At 32.8% G+C, this 22,329-nt stretch overlaps 3 protein-coding genes across 3 annotated transcripts; all 3 read right to left on the bottom strand.

The window, feature by feature from the left end:
* Positions 1-4,470: 4,470 nt before the first annotated feature.
* Positions 4,471-4,965, bottom strand: LOC147807262 (uncharacterized). Its single transcript, XM_087168856.1, has one exon. The coding sequence runs from the start codon at positions 4,963-4,965 to the stop codon at positions 4,471-4,473; it is 495 nt and encodes a 164-aa protein (XP_087024982.1).
* A 2,838-nt stretch (positions 4,966-7,803) lies between these two features.
* Positions 7,804-8,313, bottom strand: LOC147807261 (uncharacterized). Its single transcript, XM_087168854.1, has one exon. It carries the CDS (start codon positions 8,311-8,313, stop codon positions 7,804-7,806), a length of 510 nt encoding a protein of 169 aa, XP_087024980.1.
* A 5,970-nt stretch (positions 8,314-14,283) lies between these two features.
* LOC107451645 (U14-lycotoxin-Ls1a) lies at positions 14,284-19,243 on the bottom strand. The gene is made up of 3 exons (XM_016067809.4): positions 19,130-19,243; positions 17,307-17,363; positions 14,284-14,570 (listed from the first exon to the last, which is right to left on the bottom strand). The coding sequence occupies exons 2-3, from the start codon at positions 17,353-17,355 to the stop codon at positions 14,365-14,367; spliced, it is 255 nt and encodes an 84-aa protein (XP_015923295.2). The 5' UTR covers positions 17,356-17,363; positions 19,130-19,243; the 3' UTR covers positions 14,284-14,364.
* Between the last annotated feature and the right edge of the window lie 3,086 nt (positions 19,244-22,329).

Raw genomic sequence — 22,329 nt, 5'->3', positions numbered from 1 at the left:
ATAGAAAAAAAAATAGTTATTTTATAGATTTAAAATAGTTATTTTATAGACGAAGAACTGGTACTTAGCTAGTACTAGCTGAATACCCGTTCTTCGTACAGGTTGAAAAAATAAACATCATTTAATCAATATTTAACAACACTACGAAATTGTGCACAAAACGTTAAGACAAATACAAACATAAATAATAAAGCTAGAATAATTGCAATGTTTTTTGTTTATTGTGTGTTACCCTTCTCAGTGGCTTTACATAATTAGATTAAGCAAAACTCGTATTTAATCTGATGAAAATGAAGATTAACTGTATTCAGGATGATCTGGCATAATGCTGCTGCTCTAGGTAACTCATGGTATTTAAAATTTACCACAATCAAGCTACTTTCTCCTATATTTTTATCTTTTAGGGGCCAAAAAACTCTATCATATAAATGTGAAGTATTGATGCAGCTGTAATCTCCAAATTTACTAATAAAATACTTTGTACCTATATAAAAGTATATTTGGTACCTTGTGGCGTAACTATCACTACAAATATTAAATACAAAATCACTAGTATATAAGACATGTTAACTTGATTCCATCTTGAGGAAGTTTAGTTACTAGCGGAGACTGGAGATGTTAATTATGAATTCGAGATAAGTAATCTTAAAAACAGCGAGATGTTTTCCTCAAGCAAAGCACAGTAGACTTCATTTTTGTTGATTACTCTCAACTCTTTTTCAAGTCACCACAGCTTTTCCGCACCATGGCAATGTGCCATTTTTCTCCCCACTTCAACTTTAGCATTATGCTAATCACCACAAGGTTTCCTTTACTTCATGATGAAGGGGTAAAGGGCCATCTTGGCCTCAGGGACCCCGACCAACCAACAAGACCAGACCAGACCATCTTGAGGTACCTTTTGATAGATGAAGGTTGATATAGTCGATAATAATTAAACCCCCACAATGCTGACCTGCCGATGTGACATGAATTTTCCAACATTGATGGATGGTCCACATTAAACAATTGATTTGCTTGAAATTATACTGCTCAAAAAATATTTAAAAAAAAATCTGGTGAAGTAAATAAAAGTCTCCCGGTTAATAAACAAAAAATTAAAGAAAAAAAGATAATGAGCGAAATGCTAAAAAAATTGAACAAAAAAATTACGAGCAAAATGCTATAAACAAAAAATGAAGAAAAAATTTAATGAGCAAAAATGATATAAATAAATAAACTGCATAAATCAACTAATGGTATTCGTTCATCGAATTCTATTACAGATAAAATTCTGAAAGGGGAGTAATGTGGCGTAACTACCACTACAAATATTATATACAAAATCACTAGTATATAAGACATGTTAACTTGATTCCTTCTTGAGGTACCTTTTGATTGATGAAGGTTGGCATAGTCTAAAATTAAATCCCTTTAACCTATTAAAACGGTACCAATTACCTTGATGACAGTAGTGCCTATTACCAAAATTAAGCATAGTTGTGTGTCACTTTTTACGCCCCCTCAAGCGTATTAGTACCATTTCTTCATTAATTTTGATTTTAATGCATAGCTTATGTTTTACTTCAAGTCATAACTATTACCAAAAGTAAATCATTGACGATATTGAAATTATGATTGACGTTAATAATAATACTGGCGTTTTATGACGTTTCTTCTCAGCGAATCAGCATACCATTTATCCCTTAATTTTACTTTTCAGTTCCAACTTCTTCTTTAAATCAATTACCGTTTATGTTAATTAATTTAATTTTATAGCAACACGTTTTAAAAACATAACTATAAGGTGTAAACAGATTAAACACGTGATTTCAGATAAACTTAGAATTATTGATCTGATGACATAGTCTGCCCATGTTATCACGATCTAGAGCCAATGAAATAGAGAGGCCGACTCGTCCGCCATTTCGGTGCAAAAACTCTCACCAATGCGGAAGAGCTACAAGAGGAGCCTTATCAGGATCATGTTGATCATTCAGATAACGTGGCGTAACTAACTTTTTAAACTAACTAACTTTTTTGATTTAGATCTATAAGCTCTAGCAAACATCATTGATATTATATTTAAAAAATTTGACAAAGCTGAATTATCTAAAGTTTATTTTGGAACAATGACTTCCTCTAAGCCAATGAGAAAATTCCATTCTTTTAAATGACTCTGAATTAGAAATATAGTTAAAGAATCGAAAATCGGGCTTAGTCATTTGTTTACAATTGTACTCATTTAGCTTCATGTTGAATATCGCATTTCTAAAGCCTACGGTTTACCCGTATTCCGCTATGCAAGTACACAAATTCTTTATTTTATCATATATATATAGATAGAGACAGATAAAAAAAATAAAGAATTTGTGTGCATGTCTGTGTGTGTGGAATACGGGATACGGGTATACCGTGTACACTTAAAATACTACATTTAGCATGAAGCTAAAGGACTACAATTAAGAAAAAAAAAGCTGTGAAGCCGGATTTTTAATTTTTAATTCAGGAGCATTTGAAATCGTATATAATTTTCTCATTCGTCTAGTGATAGCAATTGCTAAACTTAAATAATATACGAATCAGTGTTGTCAATTATTTTAAAGATAACATCAGTCATGTTTGCTAGCTTATAGCTCTAATAAAAAAAAGTTATTTCTTGCATGTTCTGTCTAAGCAGACATCACTTTATTTACCTGTCCGTTGGTAATCCATCAATGAACAATCGGTTGCAGATAGCAACCAATATGAATATATCTGATGAATACGAATCATCAAATAGATATAGTGCAGTTGGACGACTCGAAACTGATTGATTTATTCCACTCAGTGATATAATTCACCCTAAGGCTTGGACATCTTTTATACTTAATTATTTTTTTATTCGTTACGCTAGATTATCTGTATAATCAACATGGTCGTGGTAGGATATGCGGGTTGAGTCTCCAAAATAGTATTTATAAAGTTATCTGAAATCACGTGTTTATTTAAACATAAAATCTATCAGGAAATATTTTTTTTCTGATATTTTAAAGATACTCTGAGCTTTTTAAATAAAATAAAAAATTATATGGATATCTTCTTTTAATGATTTTTTTTTCGAAAATTCCTTACATACGATACCAATTCAAACTTTAGTTTGATGGAGATTTTATTTTCTGAAAACTCGATTCTAGTTCTGATTCCGTCAAAAAAAATTTTAAGAAGTAAGAAAAGCGTCAACCTCAAAACATAAACACAAATATGCAAAATGTTTTTGTTTTTTTTTCAATTTGTTTGTAATAAAGAAAAAGAACCAGAAAAACCTAATAAGTTTCTTTTTATAATAGACGAATATTAAAATGAAAGACTGAAAAAGCAGTGATATCTGACAAAGGCCAACCCCGGATTAAAGTTTTCAACCATCAAAATAATAGATTACTACGGATTTCTCTTTCTAAAATGTATGCTACCTTGAATTGTATTTCAAATATGAGTTCCAATCCCCCCCCCCAAAAAAAACGGTCTAAATAATTCGAACAATGTTTGCATAAAAAAAATTTAACTGCAATTGTTTTTAAGAATTATGGGGGGAAAAAAAGCCGATATCGTTAAAAGGCAGGGAAAGCCAGAATTCTGTAAATTAATTTTTACGTTCAGGTAGTTCAGTTTTCTAAACATTTTTAATAAAGAGAACTTTAGCGAGCATAACTTTGTTTAATCAGAGGATTTAACCCTTTCAGGACCATGATCACGTATACATGATTGCGCAAGTTTTCCTTCACGAGCCATGAAACGAGCCTTTCTTACTCTAGTTGCCCAAACTCACACGCAATTGATCTCACTACGGTGCATCTGATAAAAGTATCTACACACACTTTGCGTATGAACTCCGATCATGCCTGCTTGGTGTAGCGTTAAATAAAAAAGTTAATTTAACTTCTATCCGAGTACCTTGATAATATCTGTCTTCTAGAAACAAATCATATTCCTATTTATTACAGATTACAAATCAACATTTCTTAAAATGTTTATACTATTTATAGCAGCATAAACATATAAGCATTTTCAGATTGCTAGGTTTTTCAAAGTTTACAATAAAGTTATTATAGCACGTGTGTGCTTTAAAGCTAAGAATAACATGCTATATATTTAAATTGCGTTATTAAAAATTAATTACAAAAATAAATGAAGAATAAAAAGTTTAAGTTAAGGAAAAATTTAATGTACAACAAAAACATATAATGAAAACTTACATTGTAAAGAATTTAGATAATGGTAAAGAAGGTTTGAGGAACGCGTCCTTCTCCATGCGAGTCAGTTTGGAAGTGAGTATGAGGGGGTTTTCAACCGGTTAAGCCGGCTGGTTTTACCTTACTTCAGTTCGTTTTGGAGTGGTCAGGAGGGTTGTTGAGGCACATACTTGGGGACTGGATGGTTGCCGAGGCACACCACAGTACTCCCCCCTTAGTACCAAAGGTACGAAACAGTCTATAAAAGTCTATAAAGTGATTACAAGTATCGAGGATTAAACCTGACTTTTCTTCCAGAACGAGTCATGACAGGTAAAGAGTCACCCTGCTCATATTGAACTTGTGGAGTTGAAACTGCTGGCGTTGAAACTCTTTCCTCTAGTACGGGATCTGATGTTGTTGAGTCGATGTTTAAGAGAAAAGCTGGTTTGAGACGGTCAATGCTTATGGTGGTTTCCTTCCCATTCTTCTTAATCGTGAAATGTTTTTCAGTTCTATCGAGAACTTCAAAAGGTCCATCATAAGGTGATGACAGTGCAGGTTTCAAGGAATCGATTCTTACGAACACATGGGAGCACGTTTCCAAAGCTGGATATACGAAGCATGACGATTTTGAATGGCAGGACGCAGGTGTAGGTTTTAAAGTTCTGAAGGTTTCTCTAAGCTTCGAAAGATAAGTTGAAGGATCACTTGGAGCATCGGAAGGCGGTTCAAAGAACTCTCCAGGTAAGACGACAGTTTGTCCATAGACCATCTCAACGCAAGATGCATTGAGATCCTCCTTGAAGCAAGTTCGCAATCCTAGTAAAACTACTGGTAAAGATTCAGTCCATTTAGTGTTGTGGCATCGAAGAGCTTGTTTCAGAGAACGGTGGAACCGTTCAAACATACCGTTTGAAGAAGGATGGTAGGGGGTTGTGCGGATTCGCTGTATTCCAAACATAGACTTCAGGCAGGAGAAGAGGTGGGATTGAAATTGTCGGCCTTGGTCTGTAGTCAAGATAGCAGGCACTCCAAAGCGAGATACCCAATGAGCGACGAAGGCCTTGGATACTGTTTCCGCTGAGGACGTCACTGAGAGGGATGGCCTCCGGCCACCTAGTGTAGCGATCAACACACGTCAGCAAATAGTTAAAGCCACCAGAGGGTGGAAGGGGTCCAACTAAGTCGATATGCACGTGCTGGAATCTCTCAGAAGGTAGGTTGAAAGGCTGTAATGGACTTACAGAATGTCTTTGGACTTTATTTCGTTGGCAAGATAGGCAGGAACGAGTCCATTCTGTTACGTCTTTCAACATGGACGGCCATATGAATCGATCTTGCACTAGACGCTTGGTAGCGCGTATACCAAGGTGCGACAAGTTGTGGAATGAGCAGAATACTTCATGGCGCAGTTTCTTGGGTATATAAGGACGAACTTTTTCCTTACTGACATCGCAGAAGATTTCAATATTATTTCCCATTTTGAAAGGTTTTAAATCTATTGAATTATTATTAGAAGAGATTAAAATTTTTAGTTCTTCATCAGTCTTTTGACAATCGGCTAAGTTTTTTAAGTCAGTTGTAGAAAGGTTAATTGCGTTTATTCTAGAAAGAGCATCTGCTACAGTGTTATTCGAACCGGAAATGTGTCTGATATCAGTGCTGAACTGTGTGATAAAATCTAACTGCCAAAGTTGGCGTGGAGAACAAGATTCGGATTTTTTATTGAAGGCGAAGATTAAAGGGCGATGATCAGTAAATATGATAAACTGTCGGGCTTCTAAAATATACCTAAAGTGTTTTATAGTACTGTAAATGGCTAATAACTCCCTATCATAAGTGCTGTAGTTTTTTTCTGTTGCGGTTAATTTACGAGAATGGAATGCTATTGGGCGGATGCCAGATGGTGTGTGGGATTGTAACACAGAACCTATGGCTGAATCAGATGCATCCACCATTATTGATAAATTATGATTAGGGGAAAAATATGACAAAGTAGCAGAATTGGCTAAATTAAGTTTACATTTATTAAATGCTTCCACTGCGACATCGTTCCAAGGGATCAAAGTTTTATCATTTTTCTTGGAGTTTTTCAAAAAATCGTGTAATGGGGCTTGGGTTTGAGCTGCATTTGGTAAAAATCGCCGAAAAAATTAATCATTGCTAAAAATCTGCGAAGTTCCGCAATATTTTTTGGTTGGGGGTAATCAGTTATCGTTTTTACCTTTTCGGGTAAAGGCTTAACGCCTGATGGTGTAATTAAGCACCCTAAAAATGAAACTTGCGGTTTACCGAGAACACATTTTGAAAGGTTAAGTTTCAACCCGTGTTCTTCAAGTCTTGTGAAAATTTGCCTTAAATGTTCTCTGTGTTCATCTGCATTTTTGGATGCGATAAACAAATCGTCAAAATATGGGATACAAAAATTAAACCCTGACAAAACCTGATGCATATACCTTTGAAAAGTTTGACAAGCGTTTCTCAAGCCAAAGGGCATATATTATATACATATTCAAAGAGGCCAAATGGCGTTGTAACCGCTGTTTTTGGAATATACTCAGGAAAAACAGGAATTTGGTGGTACGCTCGGGTTAAATCTAGAGTTGAAAATATCGTCATGCCCTCGAATTGTTGCGTACAATCTTGGATATGTGGAACGGGATATCGGTCGGGGACGGTTATTGCATTAACACGACGATAATCCCCACATGGCCTCCAATCACCATTTGCTTTCTTTATCATGTGAAGCGGAATAGCCCAAGGGCTTTTTGATGGGCGAATAATTCCCTGTTCTAACAAATACTCAAATTCTTTCTTTGCTGCCTCAAGAATATAGGGTGAGAGTCTTCTGGGTTTGGCATAAACGGGTTGTCCGAGAGTCTCAATATGGTGATAAACCAGCGATTCGGAGTTTAGTTTATTTACTATTGAAGGGTTTGTCAAAGATGGAATTTCATTTAAAATTTGCTGAAAAGGTGAAATATTTATAACTGGAGTAATTTCTATAATTTGAGTTGATTTATTTGAGGGGAAACCAGTTGATTTTAAATTAGTTAATTTATCAATTAAACAGTTGTTACGAACATCAACCAATAAATTAAAATGATTTAAAAAATCAACTCCAATGATTGCCTGAGTTACATCGGCTATAATAAAGTTCCAAGAAAATTTCCTGCGTAAATTTAAACTAAGATTTATTAATTTAGTACCATATGTTTGGATTTTAGAACCATTTGCAGCATATAGGACCAAAGTTTCTGGATAATTAGCTTTTGAACAAAATTTCGGAATGACTGAAACATCTGCGCCTGTGTCTATCAAAAATTTTAACTTCGTAGAGGGATCGGCCAAATAAATACGATCAATATGGCGTTCGCCACTCATGGCCTGGAGTGGCTGCCCTGTTGGTTTCCCGAATTTTGAAAAGTACATGGGGGTTTGCATTTTCTAGCCCTATCTCCAAAGTTAGTGTGATAAAAACACATGTTATTCTGTGGTTCACGGTAATAATTTTGTCTAAAACGGGACCTACTATGATTTTCATTACCCCGATAGGTATTAGTTCGCTCACGTCCTTGTCTATTTTGCTGAGCTTCCTGAAAACTAGTTTTTAGTTCATTAATTTGTTTAGTAAGTTCAGAAATTTATCATAAAGTGTAGGATTAACGCTAGTTACAACTAATTCAGCAGAATTTATTTGAATAGGGCTAGCGAGTTCAATAATCTTATCAGCTATTGCAGCTAATTGAGTTAAATTCTCGTTTGACGCAGCAAGAATAGCTTGTATATTTTGAGGCAATCTGACTAACCACAGCGATTTAAGAATGTTTTCGCTAAGATGAGATCCTGCTAGTTCTCGCATTCGAGCTAACAAATAGGAGGGACGTTGATCACCTAACTCTAGTCCTTGCAAAAGTGTTCTAATTTTAGAAGCTTCACTCTCTGAAAAAATACTAATTAAGCGATTTTTTAAAGCTGTATATTTGTTTGCAGCAGGAGGATTTAAAACTAAATCCTGAACAGAGTTAAGTATATCAGATTCAATGGCCGCTACAACGTGATGAAATTTGGTAGCGTCGGTAGAAATTTGAGAAATTGCGATTCTAACTGTGCAAACCATAATACTGGATTGTTTTTCAAAAACGGAGGTGGTTTAATTGCTACGCGAGAAATTTAAGAAGGTTGAATGTTAACTAAAGCTCCTTCATTCACCACGTCTCCTGGCTGTTCGTTTTCCGGCATTTTTTTTGACCAAAAAAAAAAAATCAAACCAATAAATAGAATAAAGGTAAAATTTTTATAAATTAATTTTAAAGCATTCCCTACGCTATATAAACACTAATCCACGAGTTAAAAAGAACGCGCACCGTACTACCACAGAATCTGACACAAACACGTGGGTACAACATACAAAATTTTGAACATAAAAAAGAATATGAATAAAATTAAAATAAACATATTGCTAATAGATTTAAATTCATTATATTGCTAGGAAAGTTCCGATTAAATAAAGAATCAACTTAAAGTTTAAGTCCGGGTCTACCAATTATAGCACGTGTGTGCTTTAAAGCTAAGAATAACATGCTATATATTTAAATTGCGTTATTAAAAATTAATTACAAAAATAAATGAATAAAAAGTTTAAGTTAAGGAAAAATTTAATGTACAACAAAAACATATAATGAAAACTTACATTTTAAAGAATTTAGATAATGGTAAAGAAGGTTTGAGGAACGCGTCCTCTCTCCATGCGAGTCAGTTTGGAAGTGAGTATGAGGGGGGGGGGTTTCAACCGGTTAAGCCGGCTGGATTTACCTCACTTCAGTTCGTTTTGGAGTGGTCAGGAGGGTTGTCGAGGCACATACTTGGGGACTGGATGGTAGCCGAGGCACACCACAGTTATAAAAATTCAGATCAATGAAGATTATCAAAAATTATGAGCATCCCTTACCCTGTGATGTCCGTTATTGAGTCTTTATAAAGGGTCTTTTAATTTTAAGAAACTGATTTTTTTGTGCTTTTATTCGGCTTATATGTTAGAGCTCTGTTTCTTTCTTCTTCGGGAGGTTTGAAAATGTTGTTATGAAACCAACTTCAATCAGAGAAATCGGTATGGGACTGTAGCTTATTTAAGACATCAAGGTAGTACTCACTGTCGTGAACCGTAACTTCAATAAATGCCAACAGATGGCGTCACTAGTTCTAAGAAATTTTTTTTTATTTACTCATTCTTTTTTTTTTTACACACTCTGTTTATTCATGTTCGAGCTCTAGAATTGCTAATTTCGAGTTGTCAGTTGTATTTTTTATTATTATCTTTTTATATTATTGTTATGAAAAATGGCTTAATGGTTAAAAAAATGGCTTAAACTAAGTTTTTTTTATTGTTCCAATAATTAAAGCACGTAACCTTAAACAACTTTAATTATGTTTTAAATAATTCCCATTTGGTGTTCGATCTAGAACACCTATAGTGGTGACGACCGGACGAAAGAAATGGATTACTACTTTGTTTATTCTGTGCTTATACCGATGAATTCTACGAAGAACAAAATTTCAGCAAATAGATTTTCATTTTATTTGTTTCACCAGTGCCAATTTTAAAAGAGAATGAGGCGCAAAAAAAAGAAAAGAAAGAGCCACCGGCCAAGAGCTGGAATCCGAGGTTTGCATTCCTTGCAGGGCCGGATTTAAGCTTGGTGGGGCCCTAAGCTATTGAAAATGATGGGGCCCTTATAATTTCAATTCCATTTCTATACACCTAAAGTAAACTGTCATTATTTTTTATTGTTGAGTATTAACATTACATTATTAAAAAATTTGATAATATTACTTTATTGTTAAATACAGGGTGTTTATAAAGTCCCTGACCCATTTTGATGTTTAATAACTCATAAAATAATAAAGATAGATTAAAATTAATAGCATAAATGGTTAGATAGACTCAAAAAGTTTCATGACCCTTGTCAATGAACTTCCAAGTGTGCCCCCTTCGTCGCACGGAGAATATCAAGTCGATAGTTAATTTCACGCCAGGTAGCGGCGAACATGTCGGCATCCACAGAGGCTATTGCTGTTGTAATTCTGGCTTTTAGGTCATCAATGTTCGACACGATCCTCCTGTAAACATTGTCCTTTATAAATCCCCGAAGAAAAAAGTCCAGCGGCGTTATATCAGCTGATCTGACAAGGAATTGGACCTCCTCGCCCAATCCATCTTCCTGGAAAATGGTCATTCAAAGAACTAAGAACGATGATACCCCACTGAGGTGGTGCACCATCTTGTTGCAAAAAGACATGTGGCTGAAGCTCTTCTAGTTGTGGAAATACGAAGCTTTCCAACTTGTCTAAGTATACGACTGATGAGACCATCTTTTCCGTAAAAAAGAAAGGCCCAATGACTCGGTCGTGCATTCGTCCACACCACACATTAACCTTTGGGGTATCCCTTTGTGTCTCACGGTATTCATGGGGGCTTTCAGATCCCCATATGCGCATATTATGGCGATTAACAATGCCTGAAACATGAAAGGATGCTTCGTCGGAGAACATTATGCCCTTCAAAAAATCAGCAGCATCTTCTACTCTTCCTACCATATCTGTTGCAAATTCCATCCACTTCGGCCTATCGTCCGGTTCCAAACCTTGAACAATTTGAACTTTGTATGCATGTAGTCTTAATTGTTTCTTAATAACCTTATACACCGTCGAAATTGGCATATCCAATTCTCTTGCCACTGATCTCACAGATCTTCTAGGATTGTCTAAAAATGTCTGTCTGACATGCTCAACGTTAAAATCACTTGTGCAGGGACGTCACGTCCGGAATGTTTCGTATCTGCGATACTTCCAGTTTCTAGAAGATTCTTTTTCCACCGCAAGATGCTGCCTTTGGATGGAGGATCTTTTTGGTAAATTCATCTGCAATTTCTCTGTGCTTGCACTATCGATTTCGTTTCTAAATATGAACCACCATAAAATCTGTGCTTTCTCTTGTGGTGTATACATTCTCCTTAATATCCACTCGAATAAAACATCACATAGAAAAGTACTACATAGAACAAACACATCAAAAGTAAACATAACATTGCAATAGTTGCCAAAAACGAAAGAGAGAAAAATGCAATTAATAAGCAGACGTTATTTAGAAAAGTATAGATATTCAGACTGGAAAATGAAATTATCTGAAATTAACCACACGCGTAGACGATATTTACAAAAGTGAAGATGTTCAAACCTGGAAAGGAAAATATATGAGTTATTCCATCAATAAATGCCATAAGTTTGTTTATATCTTCATTACTTTATGAGTTATTGAACATCAAAATGGGTCCGGGAATTTATAAACACCCTGTATATTAATTGTGATGAGACTATTATGTAGAACCTTTCTTTTATTGCACGTATTTTTTGAACGAGGGAAAAAGTTACAAAAGAAACACATTTTAAGCACAGAGTAAAAATTTGGGGTGCTGGGCCACTATATATTTAACAGAGTTTTTTTTTTTTAGATTCATTTTGAATATATTTTATTTGCAATTCTCAATGATTTTTTCGCGAATTTTTCGCTTTATGTTACAAAATCTATAAAACTTAGAAACCTGAAATTTTGAATGTGCGTAGAAAATATGCAAAGAGTTAGAAAGAAAACAACAAAATACAGTTTGATTATTAGTTTTATTTTTTTTATGACCGCCCTTGAACAATCGACTCAATTTTGAGTTTACGGCTACCAATGTTTAACTCCGTAGCCTTGTAATTTTGAACCCAATCCAGAAGACAAGGGAACTGCTAGATTAGTAACCAGAGGTATTTATTTGTTATGAGAACTTGGAGGACTTTGTGACCCCGTCAGATTTAACATGCACCAGTCACCATTTTATACATGGGTATTCTTATGCTGGCTGGATTCAAACTCCCATTCTCATGAGCACGAGTCCAACGCCCTATCAACCAGGCTCTCCCGGCCAAATTTATTAGTTTATTTTATAACAGCCGACCCAATTTCGAGTTTACAACTACTAATATTCAACTCCGTAGCCTTGTAATTTTGAATCCAATACAGCAGTCCCTGGAGCAGGTGAGGGCCGTTATATTATTACTGTTTGTATAAATAAAAAGAACATTTCGTAAGCTGATATTATTTAATTGATGTTTATATTGAAAATATTTCTTCATTATTTTTGCTTTCTTTTTAATTATTTTAAGTACATTTGCTAAATTTTTGTGCGAGAAAAAAAATTGTCATTATTTATGTAAATGTTTGGCTTATATTTTTAAGGATTTATTAAAGGGTCTATTAAATATCAGAGAGAATAAATGTCATACGGGTTTAAAGTATCAGCTCGGCTCTTGATGGTGTATAGTGGCTAGGATGTAAAAGAGCAACAGTCCCGGGCATCCAGCCAAAACGAGCATTCAACATATCAATGGAACACACTAAAGCTTTATATCAATTAGCAATTAGTTTTAGATAATTACAATTGTAGAATAAATGTCTTATTATAGAATGAAATGTTTTAAAAGACAAATATCTGTTAATTTTTAACATTTAATCAACGAAAAAAAGAACCAATATTGAAATCTAACGAATTTATTATTTTTAATTACTAATAAAGTTTGTGACAGAAAAAAAAATTAAAGCCTGATAGATTTCAGAATTTTAGAAACCCCTTCTAGTTATACTATTACAATCAAATAGGATTCGATGTCTTTCATCCCGGTCTCATTAGTGATTCAGCATATTTCGATATCATTTTTGTTTCGTTCTTACTTAATATTAATTTGTTTGCGACAGTTAATTTGTTTACCTCTTTTACCATTTCGAGGAGTTTAAAAATATAATATTGAGGATTTTAACTTTTTTGTATGCCTCTTTTATTACGTCATCATCACACCCACACGCAACTGTCTACACTAAATATTGCTATATAGAATGAGATAGTAAAACAAACGTGTGTAGTTATTTAAATTCTTATTCAAAAGTATTAGCTAATTTTTTTTTTTAACTGACAATTTCTGTCCTTTTTTAGATATTTTAAAGTGCTATTTAAAACTGCTGCATATCACATGAAAGCGTTAAATATATCATTTGTACAATTTTAGAGTAAAATAAAAGGGAATTCTGATCCTTAGAAACCGATATTAAATAGTCTGATGATCGAATGATGGGGCAAAAAAAAAAACTTTTTTTCCTTTTAAACTAAAAAATTGTTTATTTATAAATAATTTATTAATACTCAAATTGCTTGAAAGATGATATGTTCCCTTCTAATGATAACGAAAATTTTTGTTTTATTCAGTCATTTATTTATATTTATTATGTCCGACAATGTAAAAAAGAAAAAAAAAATGCATTTTGGGCTTCTGAGGGCCCCAGCTCCGAATAAAACTTTAAAAAAAGAGGGGGGAAAGTAGGATCTGGGGGCCCTTGTCATCTCGGAGCCCCAAGCTACAGCTTATTTAGCTTATACGTAAATCCGGCCCTGATTCCTTGATATCATTATTTTTTAGCTTTTTTATATTGACTTTTGTTTAGTTTGAAAAAAAAAAAAACATATGAGGTTTATTCATTGCAAGCAAATTGTAATTTTTATTATCGCATGATAGTTTGTATGTTTGAGGTGAACATGAAGCTGCAAATATATAGAGCACTTAAATATAAGATAATCACGCAAAGGAAACAAGAAATGACCTCAATAAAACAATAGGAATTAATGAAGGATATTTTTAACAATGAAAATAATAAATTAATTAAGGTTTTTTTATTATTATAATTTCCTTTGTATAGGCATTAAAGTTTTTCTCAACTAGAAGCATCAAAATGCTTTTTAATGCATTTTGTTATTAGAAAGAAAAAAAAAATTTCGATTTCCAAATTCTAAAATTGAAAATTATTTCTGCCAGCAGTGCCAGTCTCTGGAAAATGTTCCCTACCTTTCCCCGCACCCACAAAAGAAATGAAAATTTTACTTCATTACAAAATCAGCGTAGTCGATAGTGATTGTGTTCTGCGGCAGCATCTTTTAAATTTAACTGTTGCGTAAAATTGTCACTAAATAAAACTAAGGCTCAAATAAAATCAAACAGCCCTTATTAAAATATTTTATTCAAAACACTAATTAACTATAAACTGTAGCCAATTATTTTGTAAATTGATGCAATAATCTGATCACTTGCATTTCTGATAAGATGGAGCAATTTCGCACTTGGAATCATAAGTCACTCGCTTTCCATTTGTTCGCTTTGGAACTGGTTCTTTGCATTTATTACCACAGTTTTCGGTACAGCATATCTGGTCTTCACAGTCAGAATCTTGGCAGCATTCGTTCAGCGCTTGAACGCAGACAGCTGGGTCTTTTGTTGGACAATAGTCTCCTAAAAACAGAAAATGAAAATTTTAATTTAGTATGGAACTCTGTCCCTCCTCGCTTCGCTAACCAACCCCCCTGATTGCGCATTCGCTTTTTGTTTCCTGATCATAAATTATTTGTTACATAGATATTAGAAAAGATTCAAGTGAAAGATAAAAAATTTCTTTATTGTATTAAAACAGGTTTAATTCCTGATTCGATTTGGATAAAACTTCAATCTAATAACATTTTTTTGTTATGTTAACACCTTCAACAATTTACCCCCTTAAAAAAACTATATGAAATTTTGCCCAAATAAAAGCTTATTAAGTGTTTTTCGACAGTAATTAGCAAACATACTGGCCAATGAATTAGAAACCTGTGCACGCCAGTGCCAAAAAGTATGTAAAATATATTTATAATGTGGGTGAAACCTAAGTAGAATGCTAGAATAAGTTAGGTGTGTGGGTGCATTTCACGATGAGTGCAATGTATTGAGAAAAATTGTGAATTTTTCGTCATTTGAAAAAGGTTTTACTGTTGGCATCCGGTAATCAGGATTCGCTATTGTGAAGACAGAAGAAAGCCTTGGGTTGACAGAGATTTATTAGTAAAATTTATAGACTAATCAGTGCTAAATATGTTTAGTATAAATGATGCATAATACAGAAATATTTAATACTAGTGGGCTGCGCCCCCTGCTCGCTAACGTTTGCCAACCCACGAAAATTGCTACGCAATCCAAGTTCGCTTCGCTCGCTACTAACTTAGGTACATTGCAAATGCACAAAATTCTAAGAATTCAAAACAATCATTCAAATCCATATAAAAACTTTTTTTTTTAAAAAATTACATCTAAATACTAATAAATTTGAATTCAAATAAATGACATGTAATTCGCTAAACCTATTGGAAATGTGCTATAGTATAATTCGTAATATACATCAAAATTCGTCAAATAAATTCGTAATATATAAATTCGTGAAAAAAAGCGCTTTCGACAAAATACTAAAATAGAGATCTATCGACAAAGACTACTGACTTCTGCCTAGCTTAATAGTATGAGGTTGCCGCAGCTGGTGCTCTCTGGTTATTTCAGTTTCCGTTTTTAAAAGCGCTATATGTTGATCCACCTCAGCTAGATTTGGCATGGGACATTTCTAGCGGCAATCATTGGTCGATTCGCCGTGTAAGAGAAATAGTAACGTAAACAAAACAAAGCAAACGTTGCCACCGGCGAAAAAGAAATACAGCCAAAATTTGGGAGTCACGTAAGAGAATTATATATATTAGATTAATTTATAACTGAAGAATGCAGCTTTTAGTCAAGCCTTTAATTTGGGATAATAGAGATGTCTTAAGACCAAAAGATGAACTATATAACTTGAATGGAATTAATCAATTAATTGCAGTAACTTGGTGGGAGTGAATGGCAACTAATTGTTTGCACTACTTCTATTGGGCAATTCTTATTTCCATTCCAATAAAAAAATATTCCTACTTATCCTTACAAGATGCAATACAAACTTTTTCAGTCGAAAATAATGTTCAAATGCAAATTAGGTACTAGAAAACTGCCGTCTAAGCACGTATTACAGATGTCGCTACTGCCACCTAATTGAGCTATATTATTGCTTACTAATTTCATAACCATCGTTGAACAACCGACAAAAATATTTGAGTTTACGGCTACAACTGTTCAACTCCGTAGCCCTGTAATTTTGAACCTAATCCAGAAGACAAGGAAACTCTTGGATCAAGTATTGGGGAAAATTCGCCTTTGGTGGAGGATTTTTTTGATGGAACTAACCCGCAGCAATTGCGTTACATAAAAAGGAAGTCCACGAGAACCTACCCATGGACACTAACCCATGATGTGTCTACCACTAAGGATATTTTACGTCAGCACTATGGTCAATGCAAGCTGGGTGCAGAATTTGCATCGACAGTCATCGTTGGGATTAGAACCCGGTTCACCTCATTGGAAGGCGACCACTCCAACACATCATACTTTATCTATCCTTCAAATTTCAACTATGTGACGTACTGCCTTCATTTTGTAGCTGTTTAAATGGTTAATATAAGGAATGAATAAAGAAGAAAAAGAATGACAAAGGAGGAAAAACGAATTATTGAATTGGTGAATTGGCAGACTAGCAAAGCAGAAATAAAAAAAATTAAACGTGTATAAACACATAATTTGTTTTTATGCCATTAGTTTAGTGATATCTTTCTTTGTTTGGATTAGTAATAGGCAGTTGAAAAGATCTAAATTTCTCATTTTCATACATAAATTTAATAAAATGTAAGCGCTTTAAATTATTAGGCAAGAGAACATATTTTTAAACCAAGGGCCACCACAGCCTGATTTGAAGGGTGCTGGACTCACGTTCGTGAAAACAGGATTTCGTAGCCAGCTGGCCGAAGACTTCCCGCGTAATAAATGATGACTGGTGCACGTTAACTCTGTCGGGTCACAGCATCCTCCAAGTTCCAGAAACAAATCATATATCTGGGAGTACAGAATTGAAGATTGATCTTTCTCTGGTTCAAGTCAAAATAACGATCTGTGCATGAATGTATGAATGGGTTCACCTATAAACGGGTGTGACATATAGTTGTAGCAGAAGTCGAATTCTTGGTCATAAATGGCACCACTGGAAAACAAGAATAATCACCGCTTCTTGCCTTAATGGCCTACCACAATGGCAACAACAACTAAGGTTGCTTTACTTTTGAATAAATTGTAAAATTCACTTACTTGCTGCCGCGACGCAGAAAATCAAACATAATATTAAAACAGCCTTCATGATTTATTCTAAAATGAAAATTATATTATATTGTTATGAAATAGGTATAAATATGACTTCAGTAAGAGTCAGAGCATCATTTAAACATTTTGTATTAAAATAATTAAAAATGGCTTATTTATAAAAAAATATAAATTTAATTCATTAATTTGTTAAAGTTTTCTTTGGAATTTTGTTTCCGTAAACTGTCAATTTGAATGCTAGAAAATATAACAATGATAATGCATGTCAATTTGAAAATAAATTGTTTTAAAAATGATTAATGTTGCTAAATTTAAAAGGAAAAAAATGCATCTTTAGGGATGGAATTCATTTAGTCAATTCTTTTAATACAATAGGAGGCTCAGTCTCCAGTTCACTAAACCACGTAATTGTTTCTTATTCAACATTTTTTAGCCAATATTTTAATAGTCAATATTTAATATTTTAACAGTCTTAGTTAGTTTCGAAGTCAATATTTTCCACAAAAGCAAAGAACATTTTGTTAACAAGATGTACAATTACAGCTTTATATAGGAACATTTTGACAATATGTTAATCGTTACAAAATGAATTATTGCCTGGATTTCAAAAATAATCATCTGCATTTGAAACAAAAAAATTAACCAAAAGAATACAGATTGTGTAACTTAATAAAAAGAAAAAAAATGAGAAATAATTTTACATGCTAACGAGACTTATAACTATTCAAATAGGCTCTTTTATATTAAAATTTTAAGTTTTAAAATTTTTAAAATAGATGTGTCTTAAGGTTGCAACATTTAATCTCTTTTATATTTTTTTAAACTTTTGACACCATTTTAAACGCACGCCTGTAAAATAAATATAATGAGAGATATTTTTTATACAGTCGGAAATAAATAGTCAATATTTAAAGCAGAAATACTGAGAAGGAACTCAGGAAAAAACGCTTAAAATCTTAATACTTTTCGAACAAATTAGAATTTTGAAGAAAAAAAAAAGAAACTGGCGTTAAGTTAAAAATTTATTTTGTCATGTCAAACTTCAACACTGTAGGTGTATTTCAGAAGACAGCAGATCTGCTCATGTGATGTGTTTTAATAAAAATTCAACAGTTAGAAATTCTAAAACTAATTTTTGAAAGTTAATTTTTTATTCCATTGTGATCTTTCATTTTTCTACATTCCATCGCAATTTCAAGTTCTTAAGTCTTATAATTTTGACAAAAAACAAAATGTAATGTTAAAAAAAAAAAAAGGAAAAATAGTTAGAATAATAGTTAGAAAAAATATGCAGAAAAATAGTTAGAAAAAATATGCAGAAAAAGCAATAACTTTCTAACAAATCAAAACTTGAAAAAAAAATTGTATCAAGTTCATAAACATGTATATCACCTTCAAGCGTGAGTTTCTTTTTGAACGTGTTATTCCTTTATGCTTTTAAATGTTATTAAAAAATTTTATTTATTTTTTCCTCTTTTTGAAAAAATTAACTAATGCATAAAGAAAATGGTTTGGTTTTCTACCAAAGATCTTACTGAAAAAAGAGAGATAGAGAACACTTTTATGAAACGTAAATAATAATAAGATTTATGTAGAAATAAGAATGGCAACAGAAAATTTATATCGTATTGTGTGAGTTCGTCAAAAAACGTTAAACCCTAACTTTCTATTTTGTTGAATTAAGATAATTTTCGAAAAGAAAGCACCATATTGAATTATTTGAATCTTAAAAATTTTTGTTAAATCCTTTCCTTTCTATTTTCATTATACTAAATCTTAATTGGGACTTAAAGCAAAAACTTCGATCTTACTTTGTCAGAGAATCTTCCAGCAAAAGAAGAAAGTCGAAGTCAAATTTTTCCCTTTATACAAAATTACACAACTAATAACTGATTGTTCACCTAAGCAAACATTGCATATCAAGAACAACGATATCCAATGTGCAATTCAAAATAAAAGATTTTATTGAGTCATTGATTTATAATGAGATAACTCCAAAACTTCTGTCACGAATCTCATTTATATTTGTAATATCAGCTACAAATATTATTAGTTATAAAATGCTGAATTTAATGCAAATCACGATTCCTCATCCCTTTAAATTGTATATTTTTTATTAGTACGTTAATACAGCGGCTCCCAAATTTTTTTTCAGCTATTGAACCCTAAGCCAAAGAATATATAAGTGAGACATTATATAATTATATTATATTATCACATTATATATTCTTTGCCTAAGCTATCTAACTTCTTTCGACGAAACCCTGACTTAAAAAAGGTTATTTAGCAGGTGTAAGTAGGCGTAAGTCACAAAAAGAAACCCTTAAAATTAATTTAAAAACATTTAATGTGAAGAATGAATTTGTTTAATTATTTCATTAATAACAGTTATAAAATTAGGCTTTTAATAGTTTTCAGTCAAATATTTTTTTACGTACGCATGAATTAAATTGAACAAAATGAGCTAAATTATGGTTTTTAAAAAAACTTTGTTATAAAATGTGAGAATGGTTATTGAAGAAAACAATTCGTAAATGTTGAATTTGGATATTTTATTTTGAATTTTAAAGTGCAATGCAATTAAATTTAAATCACGCATACGCGAAAAAATATTTGTCTGAAAACTATTAAAAACCTAATTTTATAACTGTTATTAATACTGGTACAATCATTTGAGAATGCATGTTCTTTTACTAATTTATTCAATATGTTGTTAATAGAGAAAAAATTTATTAAGATATATTATAAAATTCACTATTTCATTTTTATTGGCATTTTACTTAAATAATTTCATAATAATAATTATTATTATTACTATTACTAAATAAATGATCGATTAATGGCTGAATACAAACTTCACAGTTTTCAAAACTCATTACAAAAAATTGCTTTTTCTGCATATTTTTTCCAACATTTTTTCTTTTTCTATTATTTTTCTTAACGTTACATTTTGATTTTCTGTTCAAAACTATAAGACTTAAAAACTACGATAAGGTGGAATGTAGAAAAATTAAGAAGTACAATGGAATAAAAAATTAACATTCAAAAATTTGTTCTAGAATTTTTAACTGTTAAGCTTTTATTAAAATATATCAAATAAGCGGATCTGCTGTCCGCTGAAATACAACTACAGTGTTGAAGTTTGACATGACAAAATTAATTTTTAACTTAAACGAGTTTTTTTCTTCTTCAAAATTCTAATTTTTTCTTGATTTTAAGCGTTTTTTCCCGAGTTCTTTCTCAGTATTTCTGCATTAAATATTGACTATTTATTTCCTACTGTATAAAAAACATCTCTCATGATACTTATTTTTAAGGCTTGAGTTTAAATTGGTGTAAAAAGAGTGTAAAAATTAGAGTGAGATTGAATGTTCAAAGATATAAACCTGGACTCATTTATTTTAAAATTTTTAAAACTAAAAATTTTAATATAAGATTGCTAAAAACCGTTCCATATTTGAATAATTATAAGTCTCGTTAACAAGTAAAATTGTTCCTCATTTTTTTTCTTCTTATTAAGTAACACAATCTGTATTCCTTAGGTTAATTTTTTTTTTCAAATGCAGATGATTATTTTTGAAATCCAGGCAATAATTCATTTCGTAACGATTAACATATTTACAAAATGTTCCTATTTATTTATTTCAAATGGCAGAGGTAATTGACATGAAAAAGCAAAAACATAGGAACAAAACAAGAAAGTAAAAAGTCATTTCCTTAGGAGCGCTCTTGCTTCCCAATATCGCTCGGTAGACGACGACCCGCGGAGGGCCCTGCAGCACAGGATGTGGCTGCCATCCAAAACAGCTTGGCTCATGCATAGAGAACAATAGGGATCAGGTGCCAGCCCTAAACGAAACAGGTGCGCGGCAAGGCAGTCATGTCCGGTATGTAGTCGAAACTGAGCCACCGCTTCGCGGCGCGGCCAGTCTGGAATGGTGTTCTGTCGAAGGTTTCTCCACACTTTGGTTTTTACCCTTTCTGACAATTGTTGGTGGAAATCCCCATGGATTTTTGATCTAATAATCCTTTTTAAAGCTGAAAAGGGGACTGGGCTACTAAGAGCCTGGAGAATTCTTGTGCCTCTCTTTGCCAAAACATCAGCCCTCTCATTTCCTGCAATATCACAATGCCCGGGAATCCATTGTAGGGCTACAGTTTTGCCAAAATGATGGAGTTTGCGTATCGCATCCTGACATTTTAGAACGTCGCAATTGGAAGGGCAATGCATAGATTCAATCGAGCAAAGCGCCGCCTTCGAGTCTGAAAGGATAACCACATTTGAAAAAGACTCAATAAAACAAAAAAGCTGTTCAAGAGCAATACGGATTGCAACAACTTCCCCGTCAAAAGCAGATCTATTGGCACCCACTGGAGCACCAAAGGAGAAGAGATTACAAGAGATACCAGCTCCAGCATTTGGTTGATCCGGATGGAAACAAAATGTTCCTATAAAAAGCTGCAATTGTATATCTTGCTAATAATATGTTCTTTGCTTTTGAGGAAAATATTGACTATGTAAATAACTAAGACCATTAAAATAATAAATATTGACTATGAAAATATTGACTAAGAATGTTGAATAAGAAACAATTACGTGGTTTAGTGAACTGGGGACTGAGCTTCCTATTGTATTAAAAGAATTGACTAAATGAATTCCGTCCCAATATTCAATATATTGTTAATGGAGAAAAAATTTATTAAGATATATTATGAAATTCACTATTTCATTTTTTATTGGCATTTTACTTAAATAATTTCATAATAATAATTATTATTATTACTCTTACTAAATAAATAATCGACTAATGGTTGAATACAAACTTTACAGTTTTCATAAATCATTACTGGATAAAAGAAAAATCCTAGCTCACGGAACCCTTGTGATCTTTCCACGAAACGTTTAAGTTTTCATTTTTCTGTATCTTAAATATTTATCTGTATCTTATATAGCAGGGGCGGCCAAGCTCGTTGATAGTCGAGCCATTTTTCAAAATGTGAAATTTTTCAC

Source organism: Parasteatoda tepidariorum, chromosome 7 (genome assembly GCF_982258835.1).
Source record: "Parasteatoda tepidariorum strain Cologne lab strain chromosome 7, Ptep-v5.0, whole genome shotgun sequence".
NCBI classification, from domain to species: Eukaryota; Metazoa; Arthropoda; class Arachnida; order Araneae; family Theridiidae; genus Parasteatoda; species Parasteatoda tepidariorum.
The sequence above is the reverse complement of the archived record's forward strand: the minus strand, read 5'-3'. Positions and strand labels throughout refer to the sequence as shown.